Below are 17,127 nucleotides of genomic sequence, written 5' to 3'. Positions count from 1 at the left end.
AACAAAGGTCCGTCTAGTCAAAGCTATGGTTTTTCCAGTAGTTATGTATGGATGTGAGAGTTGGACTGTAAAGAAAGTTGAGCGCTGAAGAATTGGTGCTTTTGAACTGTGGTGTTGGGGAAGACTCTTGAGAGTCCCTTGGACTGCAGGGAGATCCAACCAGTCCATCCTAAAGGAAATCAGTCCTGAATATTCATTGGAAGGACTGTTGCTGAAGCTGAAACTCCAATCCTTTGGCCACCTGATGCGAAGAACTGACTCATTTGAAAAGACCCTGATGCTTTGAAAGATTGAAGGCAGGAGGAGAAGGGGACGACAGAGGATGAGATGATTGGATGGCATCACCGACTCAATGGACATGACTTTGAGTAGGCTCCAGGAATTGGTGATGAACAGGGAGGCCTGGCGTGCTGCAGTCCATGGGGTCGAAAAGAGTCGGACATGACTGAGCAGCTGAACTGAAACTGAAAATACAATCAACAAACTCTACTGTAAGACTTGGAACACTGAGGCACTGTAATCATGTATTGACTCTCTCAAACAGTGAAAGATAAATGAGTGGATATAACACCATGGTATGAATATGTGCTGTGCACCTTCTCTTGGGAAACTGAGAAACTCACAAAGTAAGAAATGGGTGTAACCATATAGTTACTTGAATATTTAATGCTATATATATAGCCCGTGACCCTCAGCTGAGCTGGGACAACAGAGGGTTATCTCACAGTGTGCTGCTTATAAAACTATGAGTGAGTGTATGTGGTGGTAATACTGCTTCCAGGGCATATGGGAAGAAGGTGTGAGGGCCACTATGGCTATGTGAGAGAGTCCATGTAGAAGAGTCAGTGAGTGTGAGGAAGTATGTGGGAGAGATCTTGTTTGTGACTCAGTGGTAACTGAATGATAATGTAATTTGGTACATGCTGTTAAGCATGTAGCTTGTATATAAGCAGTTGTATGCCTGTTTAAATTTACTGTTAGTTTGATCTCACAAGCTAAGATCCCACAAGGTGCATGGTGTGACCAAAAATAGCTTGATAATACACACACACACATATACTATATAGTGTATATAAGTGTGTATTAATTATAATAATCTGCTGTGCTCAGTTGCTTAGTCGTGTCTGACTCTTTGCGGCCCATGGACTATACCCTGCCAGGCTCCTCTGCCTATGGAATTTTCCAGGCAAGAATACTGGGGTGGGGTGCCATTTCCTACTCCAGGGGATCTTCCTGATTCAGGGATCGAAATCAAGTCTCCTGCGCGTCTCCCAAATTAGCAGGTGGATTCTTTACCACTAGCAACACCTCAGAAGCCCAATTATAACAATAAATGATAATTTTAATAATTCTTATCACTCTTTGGAGTAGCATTGTTGCCTAGTATTCTGTGGACCCATATTTACAGAGTAAAATAATTTAATTTGGGGAATCCTTGATGGTCCAGTGGTTAGGACTCTGTACTTCTGCTGGTGGAAGCCAAGATTCAATCCCTGATAGGGAGAACTAAGATCCTGCAAGCCGCATGGTGTGACCAAAAAAAAAAAAATTTCATTTTGTTCATAATCCATATTCATTGGAGTCCACGTTCATTGGTGGAAATAGAGGAGACTTTTTCCTTTGATTTGAGGCACCACCATGCTCCCCGCTGCCCGTGTGCTTGTTCTCATACTACTAATCTCTTTATTTGGGTGGTTCAAATTGAAATGAGGGTCAGAATCCTGATGCGAGGCTTAATAGGGAATAGAGTCAAAAGAGCGAGCTAGAGATGTTGATCAGAGTGGCTGGCTAGAATTCCCCCCTCCAACCTGCATGCCGGTCTCCTTTACCATCTTCTCACCATTGTCATTGTCACAAACTTGTCACGGTTGGAGGCCTTGCACAAACCTTATCTCATTTGATTCTCTCTCACACAGTGTTTTGAAACAGGTTTGTATTACTCTTTTAAGCAAATGAGAAATCATTTAAAAGTGTGAAAACTAAAATTTAAGTACTGTAATCCAAGATTATAAAATCTAGTATGTAGCAAGGACTTCCCTGGTGGCTCACCTGTAATGCTGGAGACACCGGTTCGATCCCCGGGTTGGGAAGATCCCCTGGAGCAAGAAGTAGCAACTCACTCCAGTATTCTTGCCTGGGAAATCCCACAGTCAGAGCAACCTGGCAGGCTCCAGTCCATATGGCCACAAAGAGTCAGACATGACTTAGTGACTAAACAACAGCAAAAAGTAAGTAGCAAAGCTAGGACTAGGACATAGTTCCTTTGATTGTTTCTTTCTATCACGCTATAACGTCCCTACTGCTTGCTTTGTATGATATGCCGGGATGCTGACCAAGCCCCATAGCTGTTGAGGTTTAATGGGCAACTGGAGTACATAGTGGTTAAGAGTCTGGATTCAGGAATGTAACGTTTGTTAGAATGCTTGGCTCTGACCTTGGACAAGTTCCTTTACCTCTTTAAGAATTAGTCTCCTAATCTGTAAAATGATGATAAAAATAGTACCTACCAACATGGTTTGTTGGAAGCATTAACTACCATATAAGGGAAAGTAGTAATTGCTCAACAAATGTTAATTCTTTATTATTGTTGTTTAAGACTTGCTGGTGAAGCTAGACACAACTTTTGGTTCTACACAGTAGCTAGGATTGTGAGAGCCCAGATAATAAAAAAGAAAGACTCAGAAAAATTCTAGAGTCTCTTTCCATATGACTTATGAACATTTAATTCCAGAAAGCTTAGTTTGATAACTTAGAGACTGTCTGTTCTCTAGTCACTGCTCTAAAACCTGGTGAAATATTTGCTTTTTAAAACAAGAATTCTGGCAGTTCCTGCTCATTTTCCTATACTTGCAATCTGGTGATCTAATGTAGCTTGAGATGTTATTTCTAAGGGGCCTAAGTTGATAATTCTTTGAATTTCTAGTTAGAAATTAAATATTTTTTGATATTGAAACTATACTCCCTACCCCAAATTGATGAATAAAAATTATACTAGTTACAATATATATAGCTATGTACTAATATAGTATTATGTATACTCATCATATAATATTTAGATAGTTAACCCCTAGCTTCTTTTGTTGTTGCAGTTTTTAAAAAGTACTAAGATTTAGAAAGTAGTATCATCAGCAATGACTTCTATGCTAGGAATTAAGCATTCAGAATGTCTCAGGAGAACTGAGACAAAGCCATTTCTGAATTCCAAAGGAAAAACATATTGAATTAAAACAGCCCATGTATTGCGGTTGGGTAACCTGTCCCAGGCTATGTTTAATGCAGGGATTGGGTTGCAGCTTTTATGTGCAGATTCTTGAAGGAAAGGATCTGATTTTCCACTCTCAGCAGCATTTGTTAAAGCAAAAAAGCTGTTTAGGAAACCCTGAGGTTTGAATTCAGCGTCCAGTAACTCGGTCTCTAAAAACCAGCTATTGGCTTAGAGGCTGGGCACAGGGCCAACGTTTGGATTCCAAACCAGCCTCAGATATCTGTTGATAGGTTTTTTCTTTTTTCTTTGTGTGGCAGAAAGATGACGTACATGAACGTTGAATTATGTTCTTCAGTAGAGATCAAACCTCTGTCCTAAATAAATTGACGCCGTAATACAAAGTGGGATGTGAAGAGAACAAGGAGATGGTACCTTTGATCTTCACCCCTCTGCCGTGCTTCCTTTGCACCTCAGTTTCCTCCAAGGCTTGTTATATTGGGTTGGCCAAAAAGTTCGCTTAGGTTTTTCCGTCAAGATGTTATTTTTTGGCCAACCCAATACATTAGGTCTCAAGCACCAGATGAGGAGTTTGTTTATTCGGTTGTGGAAAAGGTGTTGGAAAGAAGAACAGAATGGTTGTGCCGAAAGCATCCATAGAGATCTTCTAGACTAGACCAGGTTTACCATTTTATAGGAGAGGAAACTGAGGGATAGCTAGAGGCTGGGTAGGATACCTCTCATGTCTCCTCCCAGCTCCTCTCCATGCAACTGTCTTGTAAAATCCCTGCCACTCAGCCTCAGTTGTCCCTGGACACTTACCCTTCAGTCTGAACTCAAGCCTGAGTCTCTGCTTGTATTTTCGTCTAGCAGTGGAATATCTTTCACTAAGTAGTTCCATATGGAGCTGAAGCAGAAAATAATGGGTATTAAAAAAAAGTCCTACACCCTGGAGGCTGGTTTAGTTTTAAAACCCTTGAGTAGGTTTAATTTTAAACCCCCCCTGTCTTGGGGATCAGAGATATCCTGGGACTTAACAGGCTTCCTATTTCCTCCCTGGGGCACCCAGAAGCAGACTATTTTTCTTAGTTTATGCTTGAATTGAATATTTGGCTCACTAGAAGCATCTCTACCCAAAGCAACTATTCTGTTTCAGGCTGTGTTTATAGTTGAGGCCTCACCCTTGAGAATTCCTTAAGTCAGACTGTTTCAAGGGATTGAAATCCTGCACCTTCCCCCCACCCCACCACTCCCTCTATTCCTCACTTCCATCCCTTTCGACTCACTGAAGTCCTCCACTCTGGCCAGAAAATTCTTCTATTCTCACATGCTCTTCATACATTCACTTTGCACCACACACACTTTTTCTTTTATTTCTACTGTTGTTATTGTATTGTTTTTGAAAATAATGTTTAAAACAAAGGGAAAAAGTCTTAGAGGGCAGGACTAGAACTCTTAAGTCTGCCTTACTGTAACTAATAAGTTTCAATAATATAAATCCCAGTAGGGAATTAGAAATGGGATAACCATAGTATGCCAGGAAAGTAAACATTTCTCTCTTAATTGTAGGAACACTCTTATAGGACATTGAGGAGGAGAGAAATTAATGAAAAAGATCATCACTTCTGGCCCCTACATTTCTGCCCCTTTACTGCAAATGTTGCTAAACCAGAAAGGTTGGCAGCGTGCTGAATAACCCACCTGTTCATTCCCCATTACAATCTTCACCAGTTTCTGTATGATTTGCTTCCTAAATATCTCTTGAAACCATTCCATTCTCTGCCCCCACTGTCACTATTTTGGTTCAGACTGTCCTATCTCTTGCTTACAGCTTTGAAATGGCCTCCTAACTGGTCTTTCTGCTCTGGTAGTAACCCTGCCACTTCTAACCCCTTCTCCTCACCCTCTTACAGATTTATATATGTAACATATCATAGTCCATCCCCCTCTCCTTAAAACTTTTTGCTACTCCTAATTGCACTCAGGGCAGAACCCAGATTTCTCAGCAAGGTCTATGAGTTACTCCTTGCTTCTCCAGTCTAGTCTCCCCATCCTCCTAATACACTGCGTTCTCCAGCAATACTCAATGGTTTGTAATTTCCCTACTGCTTCTCTGTACTTTTACACATGTTGAACTGTCTCTGCCTTCCTGGAAGGAGACCTCCTTCTCCCTTCCTCATTATTTGCTTTTACCCATCAGTCTCAGTTTATTATCTCCTCTGTGATACCTACTGTGATCTGCTGTGGCGGATCTGTGTACTTTCCTCTAAGCTTTGTTCTTAAATCTGGGGTTGCATCTGGGGTTGTAATGTAATTATTTGTGATCTCAAATGTTTTGAGATCAAGGTTATTGTCTTATTCAAAATTTTGTACCTAGCTCATAGAAGAATATATTTCATTCATTCTTTATGAATGAATATATATTCATTCATAAATATATATTGAACTTAGGAAAAGGGTGATAAGAGGGAATTCCCTGGTTCACTGATGTGGCCCAGGTTCAGTTTCTGGTTGGGGAACTAAGATCCTACACACTGCACGATGTGGCCAAAAAAAAAAGTGATGAGAAATCAGCTATTTTCTTGTTCATGAAATTCTTGATCATTGGACCCTATCTTGCCTTTTTATCCCCAGCTTCCAGAATGGAGTTTGACTTCTAAAAAATGACTTACTGAATGATTAAATATATGTCAAGCCTCTGCGCCTTTAGATACATTGGTCCCTGTTGGCTCAAAAAACCCACTCACCTCCCTTCTTTGTTCTGACTCCATGGGAAACAGTATGGCAAAATCAGTCAAGAACCCCAGCTTCAGAGTCAGCCAGGCTTCAGTTCACTCCTGGCTTTGTTGTTTACCAACAGCATAGCCTTGTTTCAGTTTTCTGTTCTGTAAAACGTGCGTGATAATATCTATTCTGAGCAGTTGGGGCAGGGGGAATTAAATAAGACAATATGTTTAAAACACTGAACAGGATGCCTAGTACATGGTAAGGGCTCAATAAGTAGTAGCTATCAATATTTTAACCAGTCCTTCCAACTCAGATTAGGTGCTGTATCCTCTGTAAAGTCCTCCCTTACACCGTCTAACTCCCACCTGCGTCAGGTGCCCTGCTTACAGATTGCCAGAGCATTTCATAGCCACCGTTATCGTAATTAATTCAACAATGTTTTTTAAGCTTCTATCAGATTCTAAGTTTTGATTATAGAATAATGAAAGAAAAAAAGATTTTCTTATCTGTAACCTTCTTGAGAGCTCCACCCTCTCTTGCCTTTGGGTCTTGAGCATCTAGCATGATGCCTGACATATAGTGATTGACCAATGGAGACCGACTTGAAGGAACAAATGAGTGAACCTACTTTTGTTGTGTTGATAGTTTTCATCCTCTTTGTTCGTGTTGCTTAGAATATTACATGAGTCTCAAGGGGTTCAGCATTTCATTTTTAGCTACTCTAAATGTGCCTTCACTTGGTAGAGCGCTTGTATCAGTGGGTGAGGTCATTCTACCCCTCTCTTTCAGATTCTATCACAAGGTGCTATCTTTACATGAAGATTCAGCAACCCCTGTGTCTAACCCTCTGCTTGCATTTACTCTCATCAAACGCCTACAGTCTGACTGGAAGAATGTGGTACATAGTCTGGAGGCCAGTGAGAACATCCGAGGTAATGAGGAGGAGGGCTGGAGGGTAAGAGAAGATTCTATCTCCTGACTCAGTGGAAAGGAGAGAGATTCTGATGGGATGTGATGAAGGATAATAAAGTGGGTAGGTATTACTTGATCTCCTTAGCTCTGTTACAAAGAACTAGGTTCTTTTGTTAATATGTTTATGCAATTATAATTATAAAGCAATTTTGTATCCATTATCTAATTTTTTTAAAAATACTTTTTTGGCTAAACTGCATGGCATGTGGGATCTTAGTTCCCTGACTAGGGAGTGAACCCGTGTCCCCTGCAGTGGAAGCATGGAGTCATTACTGCTAGACTGCCGGGGAAGTGTCTCCATTATCTCATTTCATCTTCACTCCAATCCTGTGAAGAACTATAGGTTATATCATCCCATTTACATATGTGTAAAAGTGATGTTGTCTATTAATTTCTGTTTTATTAAGTTGCCATTACAGTGTTATCTGTAGTAAGATCACTTTCCTAATTTACTCTACTTTGTACTTGAAAGGCTTCCCCTGGGGCTCAGCTAGTAAAGAATCTGCCTGCAATGCCGGAGACCTGGGTTTGATCCCTGGGTTGGGAAGATCCACTGGAGAAGGGAAAGGCTAACCCACTCCAGTATTCTGGCCTGGAGAATTCCATGGACTGTATAGTCCACGGGGTCGCAAAGAGTCGCATGCGACTGAGTGACTTTCATTTTCATAATTGAAGAAGTTTGTCGACTTTGGGGAAGTTAAGAAGAAGAAAAGTTTTCCCCTCAAAAGGCAAGACTCCCGGAGACAGATAGAACGGAACAACATGATAAAGATGCTTAGTTTTTACTCTGAAATGTTTATTCCTCATTCAGAAGATTTTATTACCCTGGGAACAAAATCAGATAAAACATTATCTTTGCTCATGAAAAGATTACGAGCTTAGTGATTATAGTAATTAAGGTGATGATGCCTTGCTGTATCAAATGCTCACCGCCTGTTTTTTGAGTGATGGATTGATGCTTTCGTGACCTCCACAGCTCTCAAGGATGGTTATGAGAGGGTGGAGCAGGACCTGCCAGCCTTTGAGGACCTCGAGGGAGCAGCAAGGGCCCTGATGCGGCTGCAGGACGTGTACATGCTCAATGTGAAGGGACTTGCCCGAGGCGTCTTCCAGAGAGTCACAGGCTCTGCTGTCACTGACTTGTACAGTCCCAGGCGACTTTTCTCCCTCACCGGGGATGACTGCTTCCAAGTTGGCAAGGTAATGGTATTCAGAGAGAGGGCAGATTGCTCAGCTCTCTTTCTAGGGGATAAAATCACTCTACTCTGATGGTTGTTATTAATACATATTTCTAATCCTGCCAGCAAAACTGGAAGTTGGGCATTATCTCCATTTTCAGATAAGATGAAGAAACTGAGGTTCAGAGAGGGTAAATGACTTGCCTAAGGTTACACAAGTTTAAGTAGAACTAAATTTTGAACGTATGTCTTTTAACTCGGAATCCCATGCTGTCTCCATAATAGCTAGGGTGATCACATACTTAAGACACTCTTGAGAGTGAAGGAAGTGTTATTAGCCAGGCTGACAGACATAAAATGGGACTATCTTGGGCAAAATGGCCCTTTGGTCACCATAACCATAACACTCCACCAGTAGATGGACAGCCAAGTGGAAAGGAGAAGCAAGGTCAAAGGATGCAGGAATAGAAAGGAGATGGTGATGTGAAGGTAAGATCATGGAAACTCAGCCTCCTGGGACTTCATGAAATCCCTTGCAACATTTCCTAGCCACTTAGAGATACTAAATTAAAGTAGTGCCAAAAAACAAACCATTTGGGAATTCCCTGGTGATCCAGTGGTTAGGACTCCATGCTTCCACTGCAAAGGGCATGAGTTCAATCCCTGGTCAGGGAACTAAGATCCCACAAGCCAAGTGATGCAGCCAGAACTAACCCCACTTTGCTATAAAATTGAGAAAATAGACTTTAGGAACCTTCCATATGAGATATTTAACTGATCTTTGTTCAGAAGTTTTGAGTACACTTGAGGTTATTTTACAATATACTCTTTGTTAGCTTTGCCCAGGAAGTAATGGAGTAAATCCTTTTTAATTTTGAAGATGCATACTGCAGGAAAGTGAATTTTCACCAGCCCCTGCAGTATTTGTTAGCCAATCTGAGAGTGGGCCTCTTGTGTCTAAATCCAAGTTTTGAGACTACATCCTCCAAATTAACACAGAGTGGGTTGCCCTAAGCCTCTCCATATATAACTTTTCCTCTTCTGAGATCCTAATAGAATCAAGCTCAATCATCATGTTCATGGCTAATTTAAAATGAAGTCAGTTAAAACAGTTCCATATATGGTACCAATATATGCTTCCTTAGTGAGGCTTTTCTGAGACTAAAACCATATGTTGAAAATTCAGTTAAGTCATTTCCTGAAAGTCTCACTGACAATCATCATTTCTGTATTTACTTATTTTGAAAGATAAAACATTTCAAATATAAGAAAAGTACACATAATATAAGCAATTTTATCTATAATTGAGATGAAATATATGTTCAAATTTTGCTGTATTTGTTTCAGATTTTTTTTCCAGATTTTTAAAAAAGAATGTAAAGATAGCCAAACACCCACTCCTTTTCCTTCTCACCACCCCAACCCTTTCTATTCTCCCCTTGCCCAGGTACCAAGCGACCACTGTCCTGAACCAAATAGTAAGTGCTCTTGAGTCACTTAGCACCTTGTATCTGTGACATTTTATCCATGTTGCTGCATTTATCAGTTCAGTTCAGTCGCTCAGTCATGTCCAACTCTTTGCGACGCCATGGACTGCAGCATTTATCAGTAGTTCATTCCTTTCTGTTGCTGAGTAGTATTCTGTTGTTTGAATACACCACAAGCTGTTTATCAGTCTCATGCTGATGGATTCTTAGATCTGTCTCCAGCATCAGCTGGAATAATGCTGCTGCTTTATTGATGTGTCTTTCTGTGGACATTTGTGTTCACTTCTCTTGGTTAAATACCTGGGTTGAAGAATGAACGTGGATAATTATTAACATGTAGACAAGTCTGTTTTATCTACATGCCCTCAATTCCCTCCTCTGTTGATTATTTTAAAGATCAGTCTTTTCTTCTGAAATGCTTAATTGTCTAGTTCTTCTGTTCCACTGTTGTGTCAGTTGACTCTTGCTCATGGTCTGTTATTTCCTGACATAGTTTATCATGTTTGATTGTGAGCTTATTTTTAGCAGGATTCCTCTCCTACCCGCCAAATAGAGACTTTCTGCCCAGAATTGTGGGAATATCCCTTCATAGCGTTTTGGGTTTTCTTCTTTCAGGTACTCTGTGATATCACTAGCCTTAGAGTCCTTTCTTTTTCCCCCTCTACATTACATCCCCACGACTTATTTATTTTATAACTGGAAGTTAATACCCTTTGACCCCCATCATTCATTTCACCAACCCCCTACCCTGGCCTCTGGCAAGCAATCCGGTTCCTGTATTTACGGGCTTGGGGGTTTTTGTTTCTGCTTTTTTTGTTTAAGATTGTATATGTAAGTGAAATCATATGGTATTTGTCTTTCTCTGTCTTATTTCATTTAGCATAATGCTTCAAGGTACATCCATGTTGTCACAAATGGCAAGATTTCATTCTTTTTAATGGTTGAATTATATGTATGTGTGTGTGTGTGTATCATTTTATTCATTCATTCATCTATTGATGGACACTTAGGTTGTTTCCATTATCTATTTCTCTGAATTGAAACCAGACAGAAACAAACCAACTTTCTTATCTCCTTGTGGCAGTGGATAGATTATTTTTCTGGTCAATTCTTTCCCTTAAAGTGTAGTTTTTCATGGGTTTCAATTTTATGAGTGTGTCTTAAATCCAGTTTTTAAGTTTTTTGAGGTCTACAAAGGCTCATGTACTGTCCTCCTGTGGGTATTATAACCTCAGATTACTAAGTACGGAGGTTACTAGGACTAACACCCACCCCATCCCAGGCAGCTTTAGCATCTGCTCATCAGCTTGTTACTTGGATTTTCAGCTTCTCTTTTATTTCTGGTACTTGGATATTTCCCAATCTTTCTAGAAAATGTATGATTAAATACTTTTTATATTTTATTCAAAATTTCTAAGTCTTTGTGATTAGGGATGGATTCCAGTTACCTGTCTGCCATGTTGCTAAGACTTAAAGTTCCTCATAGAAATCTTAATTAAATAAATTGTTAACTTAGCAGGAAAAGTTCAGTCATTTTTTGGTTATTCTTCAAATTAATGTTTTTCAAATAGGAAACTTAAGGACCAGAAAGATAACACAGCAGGCTAATGGCAGATGGGGGATAGGAATGAACTTGCTGTTTGGGCAGCAGAATTGCAGTATCTCCAGGTTCTGCTGTTTTTCTGCCTGTGGGGAATTATGCCTAAATTAGATCATTTTGCAAGAGGCCTTCCAAATCTGTGACTCTATAATTCCATGCTGTTTCTGACATCAATTTCCAGGAAATTCCACCTGCAGGTCTGGTATTCTAGTTAACTGTAAGCTCTTAGGAGACAGGAGCTATGTCTAGTACATGTTGCCATAGTCCCCATTTTCTGACATTTAACGAGCCATGAGAGCTATTCACTGAGCTCTCATAGCATTCCAGTGTCCACCTTCATTAAGGTGTCTAATGCATTGTATCACAATTACTGGTTTACTCATGTGCCCCTTGGTTGATTGCAAGCTTTTTAAGGCAGGAATCTCCATGTACATTATAAACACGGTAAATATTAAATAAATGCATTTAATTCATTAGTCACATTGCTCCCAATGATATCTTCCTAAAAACATGACAGTCACAACTCTAATTAGTGAAGCCCATATAGCCTTTTTATGTTTATTCCCTGCTTTGCTTTGCCTTAGACTATAGTCACAATACTACTTGAACATTCTTGATTTTGGCTTCTGTTTCTACCATTCCCTCATCATAAAATGCCCTTCATCCCAATCTCTGCTCATTGAAATTCTTTTCCCTGTTTAAGGAAGATTCAGATGGCATTTTTTTCTTAAATTCTATATTTTTTTTTATTAAATTAATTAATTAAATTAAATTCTAAATTTTTTTCTTAAATTCTATATTTTTTATTGGAGTATAACGTCCATGGTAGCTCAGATGGTAAAGAGTCTGCCTACGATGTGGGAGGCCCAGGTTCAATCCCTGGGTTGGGAATATCCTCTGGAGAAGGAAATGGCAACCCACTCCAGGACTCTTGCCTGGAAAACCCATGGGGTCGCAAAGAGTCAGACACGACTGAACGACTTCACTTTATTGGAGTATGGTTGGTTTACAGTGTTGTGCCATTTTCTTCTGTACAGCAAATGAATCAGTTACACTTACATATATCCATTCTTCAGGCGGCACTTCTTCCATGAAGCTTGCTGAAATTCTCAAGTCTCCTCCTTTCTTTATGCCTCCACAGCACGTCATACATACTTCTTTCAAGTAATTGAGCCATTCTGCTCAGTATTCTAGTTAATTCGGTTCGTATTTCTCACCTCCCATTTTTGGCTGTGCTGGGTCTTTGCTGCTGCACCTGGGCTCTCTCTAGCGGTGACAAGTGGGGGCTACTCTCTAGTTGTGACAAGTGGGGGCTCTCTCTAGTTGTGACAAGTGGGGGCTCTCTCTAGTTGTGACAAGTGGGGGCTCTCTCTAGCTGTGACAAGTGGGGGCTCTCTCTAGCTGTGACAAGTGGGGGCTACTCTCTAGTTGCGGCGGCAGAGCCCTCATTGCAATGGCCTCCCAGGTGGTGCAGTGGTGAAGAATGTGCCCGCCAATACAGGAGATGCAAGGGACGCAGGTTCGATCCCTGGGTCAGGAAGATCCCCTGGAGTAGGAAATGGCAACCCACCCTGGTATTCTTGCCTGGAAAATTCCATGGACAGAGAAGACCGGTGGGCTGCAGCCCACGGGGTCACAAAGAATCTGACACGACTGAGCACACATACACCCTTGTTGCAAAGCATGGGCCCTAGGGCATGTGGGCCTCAGTAGTTGCAGCTTATGGGCTCCAGAGCATGGGCTTGGCAGTTGTGGCGCATAGGCGCAGCTGCTCCTCAACATGTGGAGTCCTCCCAGACCAGGGACTGGGGTGTGTCCCCTGCATTGGCAGGGTGGTTCTTAACCACTGGACTACCAAGGAAGTACAATATAAATTTTTTAATGTGAGAATACTTCAGTATTCTCCACACCTAGTTACATTGTCTTGTATATAATAGATGCTTAGCATATTTAACTTAAATGAGTTGGAAAGAAAACTTGCCTTCCTGGGTTTCAAAGGCCCCTCACATTTTTGCATTGTTATTTTCTTGCTCTACCTGTGGACTCAACTTTAGTGATGGTACTTATGTTCCCTGCAGGTGGCCTATGACATGGGCGATTACTACCATGCCATTCCATGGCTGGAGGAGGCCGTCAGTCTCTTCCGAGGCTCTTATGGAGAATGGAAGACAGAGGATGAGGCAAGTCTTGAGGATGCCTTGGATCACCTGGCCTTCGCCTATTTCCAGGTAGGGGAGTAAGCAAGAGACCCACTCCTTTCATCACAGTAAGCATAATGCTTTACATCTGCTTTACCACTTTTTCAGCATTTTCATGTCTGTTAATTTATTTCGTCTTCCCAATAGGACTGAATGTGTCAGGCAGGGCAGTTGTTTTATTATTTCCATATTTCTCATGTAAGTAAACTGAATCTCCAAAGAATTCCTAACTTGTTACAAAGTTCACAGAGGTCAGATTAGAGCCTGAGTCTATTTCTTCCTCAGTACTCTTTCCAATGCGCTGACTACTTTAAAATCATCATCTCCAGTGTAGGAGGTGGTTTCTCACCTGTATCAGCAGCAGCTGCATTTACAAATGTTTAGTGGCTTCATAGTCAATGCAGGTCACTCTTTTGCACTCTCAACAATTCATAACTCTTGCCATGATATTGCCAATGTCAAGGAAGAAGTTTGATTGTTATCTTCTCCCATCTGCTGTCAAGTCCAACTATGACCTGAATCGTGTCCAGATACAGAGCTGGTGTCATTGGTCCAGAGCATCAGCTCATTGCCTCCTGTAGGTGTTGTTTTTCATTGGCACCATTGACCTGTGATCTGTTGGAAAGTTCATTTCACTTCTTGTGGGAGCTGCCATCCTAACCCCATGTCCGCCAGAGTTGTACAGTCTTTAAGAATAGGCTGGAAAAATCACTACAGAGTCAGTTCCCTAGGGTTTCCAAAACTAATAAACCATTTCTGCTCCACACATTCCTTTTTCTTTCCCCCTTTTCCTGAGAAAGGGAGGAGGATGTGGGTGGTCCAAACCTGTGTTTTGCTGCCAGAACAGATTTATTCTCAGTGCTGCAAATGGCCCTTTTCTTCTCATAGAAGTTCCTGGCTCTTTGATGTAAAACTTTCCAGGGTGCTTTTCCTATCTCTCCTGCTTAATTGCTATTAAAGCTGAAATAGAGTCACTGTGATGCAATAACGGGTGAGAAGTAATTGAATTTTAATAGAAGGAAATGGAGAATTGATATGGAGACTCAGAGAAGATAAACTAAAGCAGCCCATTCTGAAAGATAGAGTTTTAGAAACAATGTCTAATAGTTTTGGGTTTTTTTCCCCTATGGTAACTTAGATTTCTCCTCTTCTCACTTGGAAACTCTCCCATTCTACAGTTGTGCTTTGTCTGGTAAATATTACTCATCTTACCAGGTGTAGCTCAAATGTCTCCTATTTTGTGAAGCCTTCTTTAATTCTCTTTAGACCCCTCAGACTCTCCTTCTTTGTGCCCTTATAGTGTGTGTGTGTGTGTGTGTGTGTGTGTTTATGCCACAATAATAAAACACACTGGCATTGTCTTATAGGCAATTTCTGGTCCCCTTTTTACCACTAGTAAATTAGGGATAAATGTTCCTCATGGATTTTTCATTATCATATAAAATTGTGTATCTATATACACCACAAAAAGTATAATATATCATATTATATGTAGTACTATCACTTAATACATTTTCAGGATATGTTTTAGTAAAAAATCATTTCAGTAACTACAAATAATGAGAAACTGTGTGTAGTAACTAAACTCTAGGCTCTGAAGTCAGGCAGACCTAGGTTCAAGTTCTGTGAAAACTTGGGTAACTTACTTAACCTCCCTAGACCTTAATTTTCTTTCTTTTTGTTTTAAAGCTTCAGTTTTCCTCTATGATCAGACTTTTCTTCTTTCTACTTTAAAAAAAAAATACTTATTTACTTTTATTTATGTGTTTATTTGGCTGCATTGGGTTTTAATTGCTGGACTTGGGATCTTTGGTGCACAGGCTCAGTAGTTGAGGCCTGTGGGCTTAGTTGCTCCACAGTATGTGGGATCTTAGATCCCCGACCAGGGATCGAACTTGTGTCCCCTGCACTGGAAGGCAGATTCTTAACCACTGGACCACCAGGGAAGTCCCTAATTTTCTTATCTTTAAAGGGGAATAATAATGATAATGTGGGAGTGTGGAAATAATTTTCCCTGTAACCTTCTGAGTTTTTAGCTGAGCCCTCCCTGTAATATAAGACAGATTAATAAGAAGAACAATAAACGTAAGTTAACCAACATGTATACCTCCTGTAGACATGGGAGATATTGGGGGGCAGGGGATGAGTAACTCTCTGAGAGGATCTAAACCTTCATCTTAAATATGATGCATCCAGCTAAAGACAAAAGAAGGAAAGGTATGGGGGGGCCAGATCTGGGAGGTGACCAGACCAAGCAAGCAAGAGTAAGGCTGTTAGGTACCAATAGATTTAGGGTGCCTTCTCCATTGGTAAGATTTTCTTCTGATGTAGAGTCATCCTTCTCTTTCAGGTACATGGGGGAGATAACCCTCACAAAAGGAGATTTCCATTGTAAATATAAATTTCCCTTATGAAAGCGTAGCTTCTACTCTGGTTTAAAAAACTTCTCTGATGTTTCTCAAAATAATTAGCTCAAAATAATCCTTATGCCAAAGAAGCATATTTGAGGATGGCATATTCTGCTACCCTTTGTTGACTTAAAAAAATGCACAATGTGAGAGTTGTGCATCAGGTTTTATTTGGGGCAAAATGAGGACTGTAGCCCAGGAGACAGCACCTCAGATAGCTCTGAGAAACTGTTTCAAAGAGGTTAGGGGGAAGGTCAGTATATATGTGATTTTAGTGAAAGGGGAGTACATGCAATCAAACGCATATTTTTTTTTTGCAGAAGGTTTCTGTTAGTCTTGAGGAACAGTTGTCACCATGAAAAGTTTTAGTGCTTTTCTAGATATGAGGAAATACAAGAATTGGGCTTATAAAATCAGCTTCTGAAAATATCTAACTGTATGAAGACCTGTTCTGCCTTTGTACAGAGTGCCTCATTTATGCTCTCCACCCTGAACTATTTTCAGGGGGGTGTTGAAAGCCAGCAGCTGCAGCAGCTCGTGATTTAATCCTTGTGGATATAGATGGAAGTTCTCATGGCAAGTGCCAGTTTGTAGTTGGCACTCATCTCAAAGGGTCGGCATGAGGATTAAATGAGCTAATATACGTAAAGCCCTTAACCCAATTCATAGCACATATGTTCTCAATAAATGTAAGCTATCGTTACAATATACACAAGTGTGTGTTCTCCTTTTTCATTGAACATTATTTACTATACACATTTCCAGAGAAATTTAACTGGGATATCAAAAGTAGCTCTAACTGTTCTTGATAAAACATAATTTTATCTCCTGATAAAGCCCTTGAGTTTTAAAAATATATAAAATTAATATTTTAGCTTTCTTCATCTCAAAGGGTTTGAAAATCTGTAACCCTGAGTTAATATCTGACATTTAATAGATTAATTAATTACACATCTGTTAAGTACAGAACAGAATAATTCATGATACTAATTGGAAACAATCTATATGCCTAACAGTGGTGGAATGGTTAGATTGTCTGTGATGGAGCTTCTGGATGGAATGATATGCAGCCATTAAAAATGCTATCTCTCTTGTACACACATGTTCATAGCAGCACTGTTCACAACCGCCAGTAGGTGGGAAGCTTTCCAAGTATCCATCAGTGGGTGAATGGACAAGAAAAAGAAAGAAATTCTAACACATGCTACCACGTAAATGAAACTTGAGGACATCATGCTAAGTGAAACCAGTCACAAAAAGACAAGTATAGTTTGATTCCATTTATATGAGATTTCTAGAAGAGTCAAATTTATAAAGACAGAAAGTAAAGTGATGGTTACCAGGGGCAGGCGGGG

At 40.4% G+C, this 17,127-nt stretch overlaps 1 protein-coding gene across 1 annotated transcript in view; it reads left to right on the top strand.

Annotated features, from left to right (window-relative positions):
- Positions 1-17,127, top strand: part of P4HA3 (prolyl 4-hydroxylase, alpha polypeptide III) — a gene marked incomplete at its 5' end in the record, with an annotated part of 41,978 nt that overhangs the window by 1,651 nt on the left and 23,200 nt on the right. The window contains 3 exons of the mRNA XM_010848870.1: positions 6,719-6,861; positions 7,878-8,101; positions 13,245-13,394. Coding sequence (XP_010847172.1) covers positions 6,719-6,861; positions 7,878-8,101; positions 13,245-13,394 — 517 coding nt within the window. The remainder of the gene's footprint in view (positions 1-6,718; positions 6,862-7,877; positions 8,102-13,244; positions 13,395-17,127) is intronic.

This window comes from Bison bison, unplaced genomic scaffold, assembly GCF_000754665.1.
Source record: "Bison bison bison isolate TAMUID 2011002044 unplaced genomic scaffold, Bison_UMD1.0 scf7180017864276, whole genome shotgun sequence".
In the NCBI taxonomy this organism is placed as follows: Eukaryota; Metazoa; Chordata; class Mammalia; order Artiodactyla; family Bovidae; genus Bison; species Bison bison.
The sequence above is the reverse complement of the archived record's forward strand: the minus strand, read 5'-3'. Positions and strand labels throughout refer to the sequence as shown.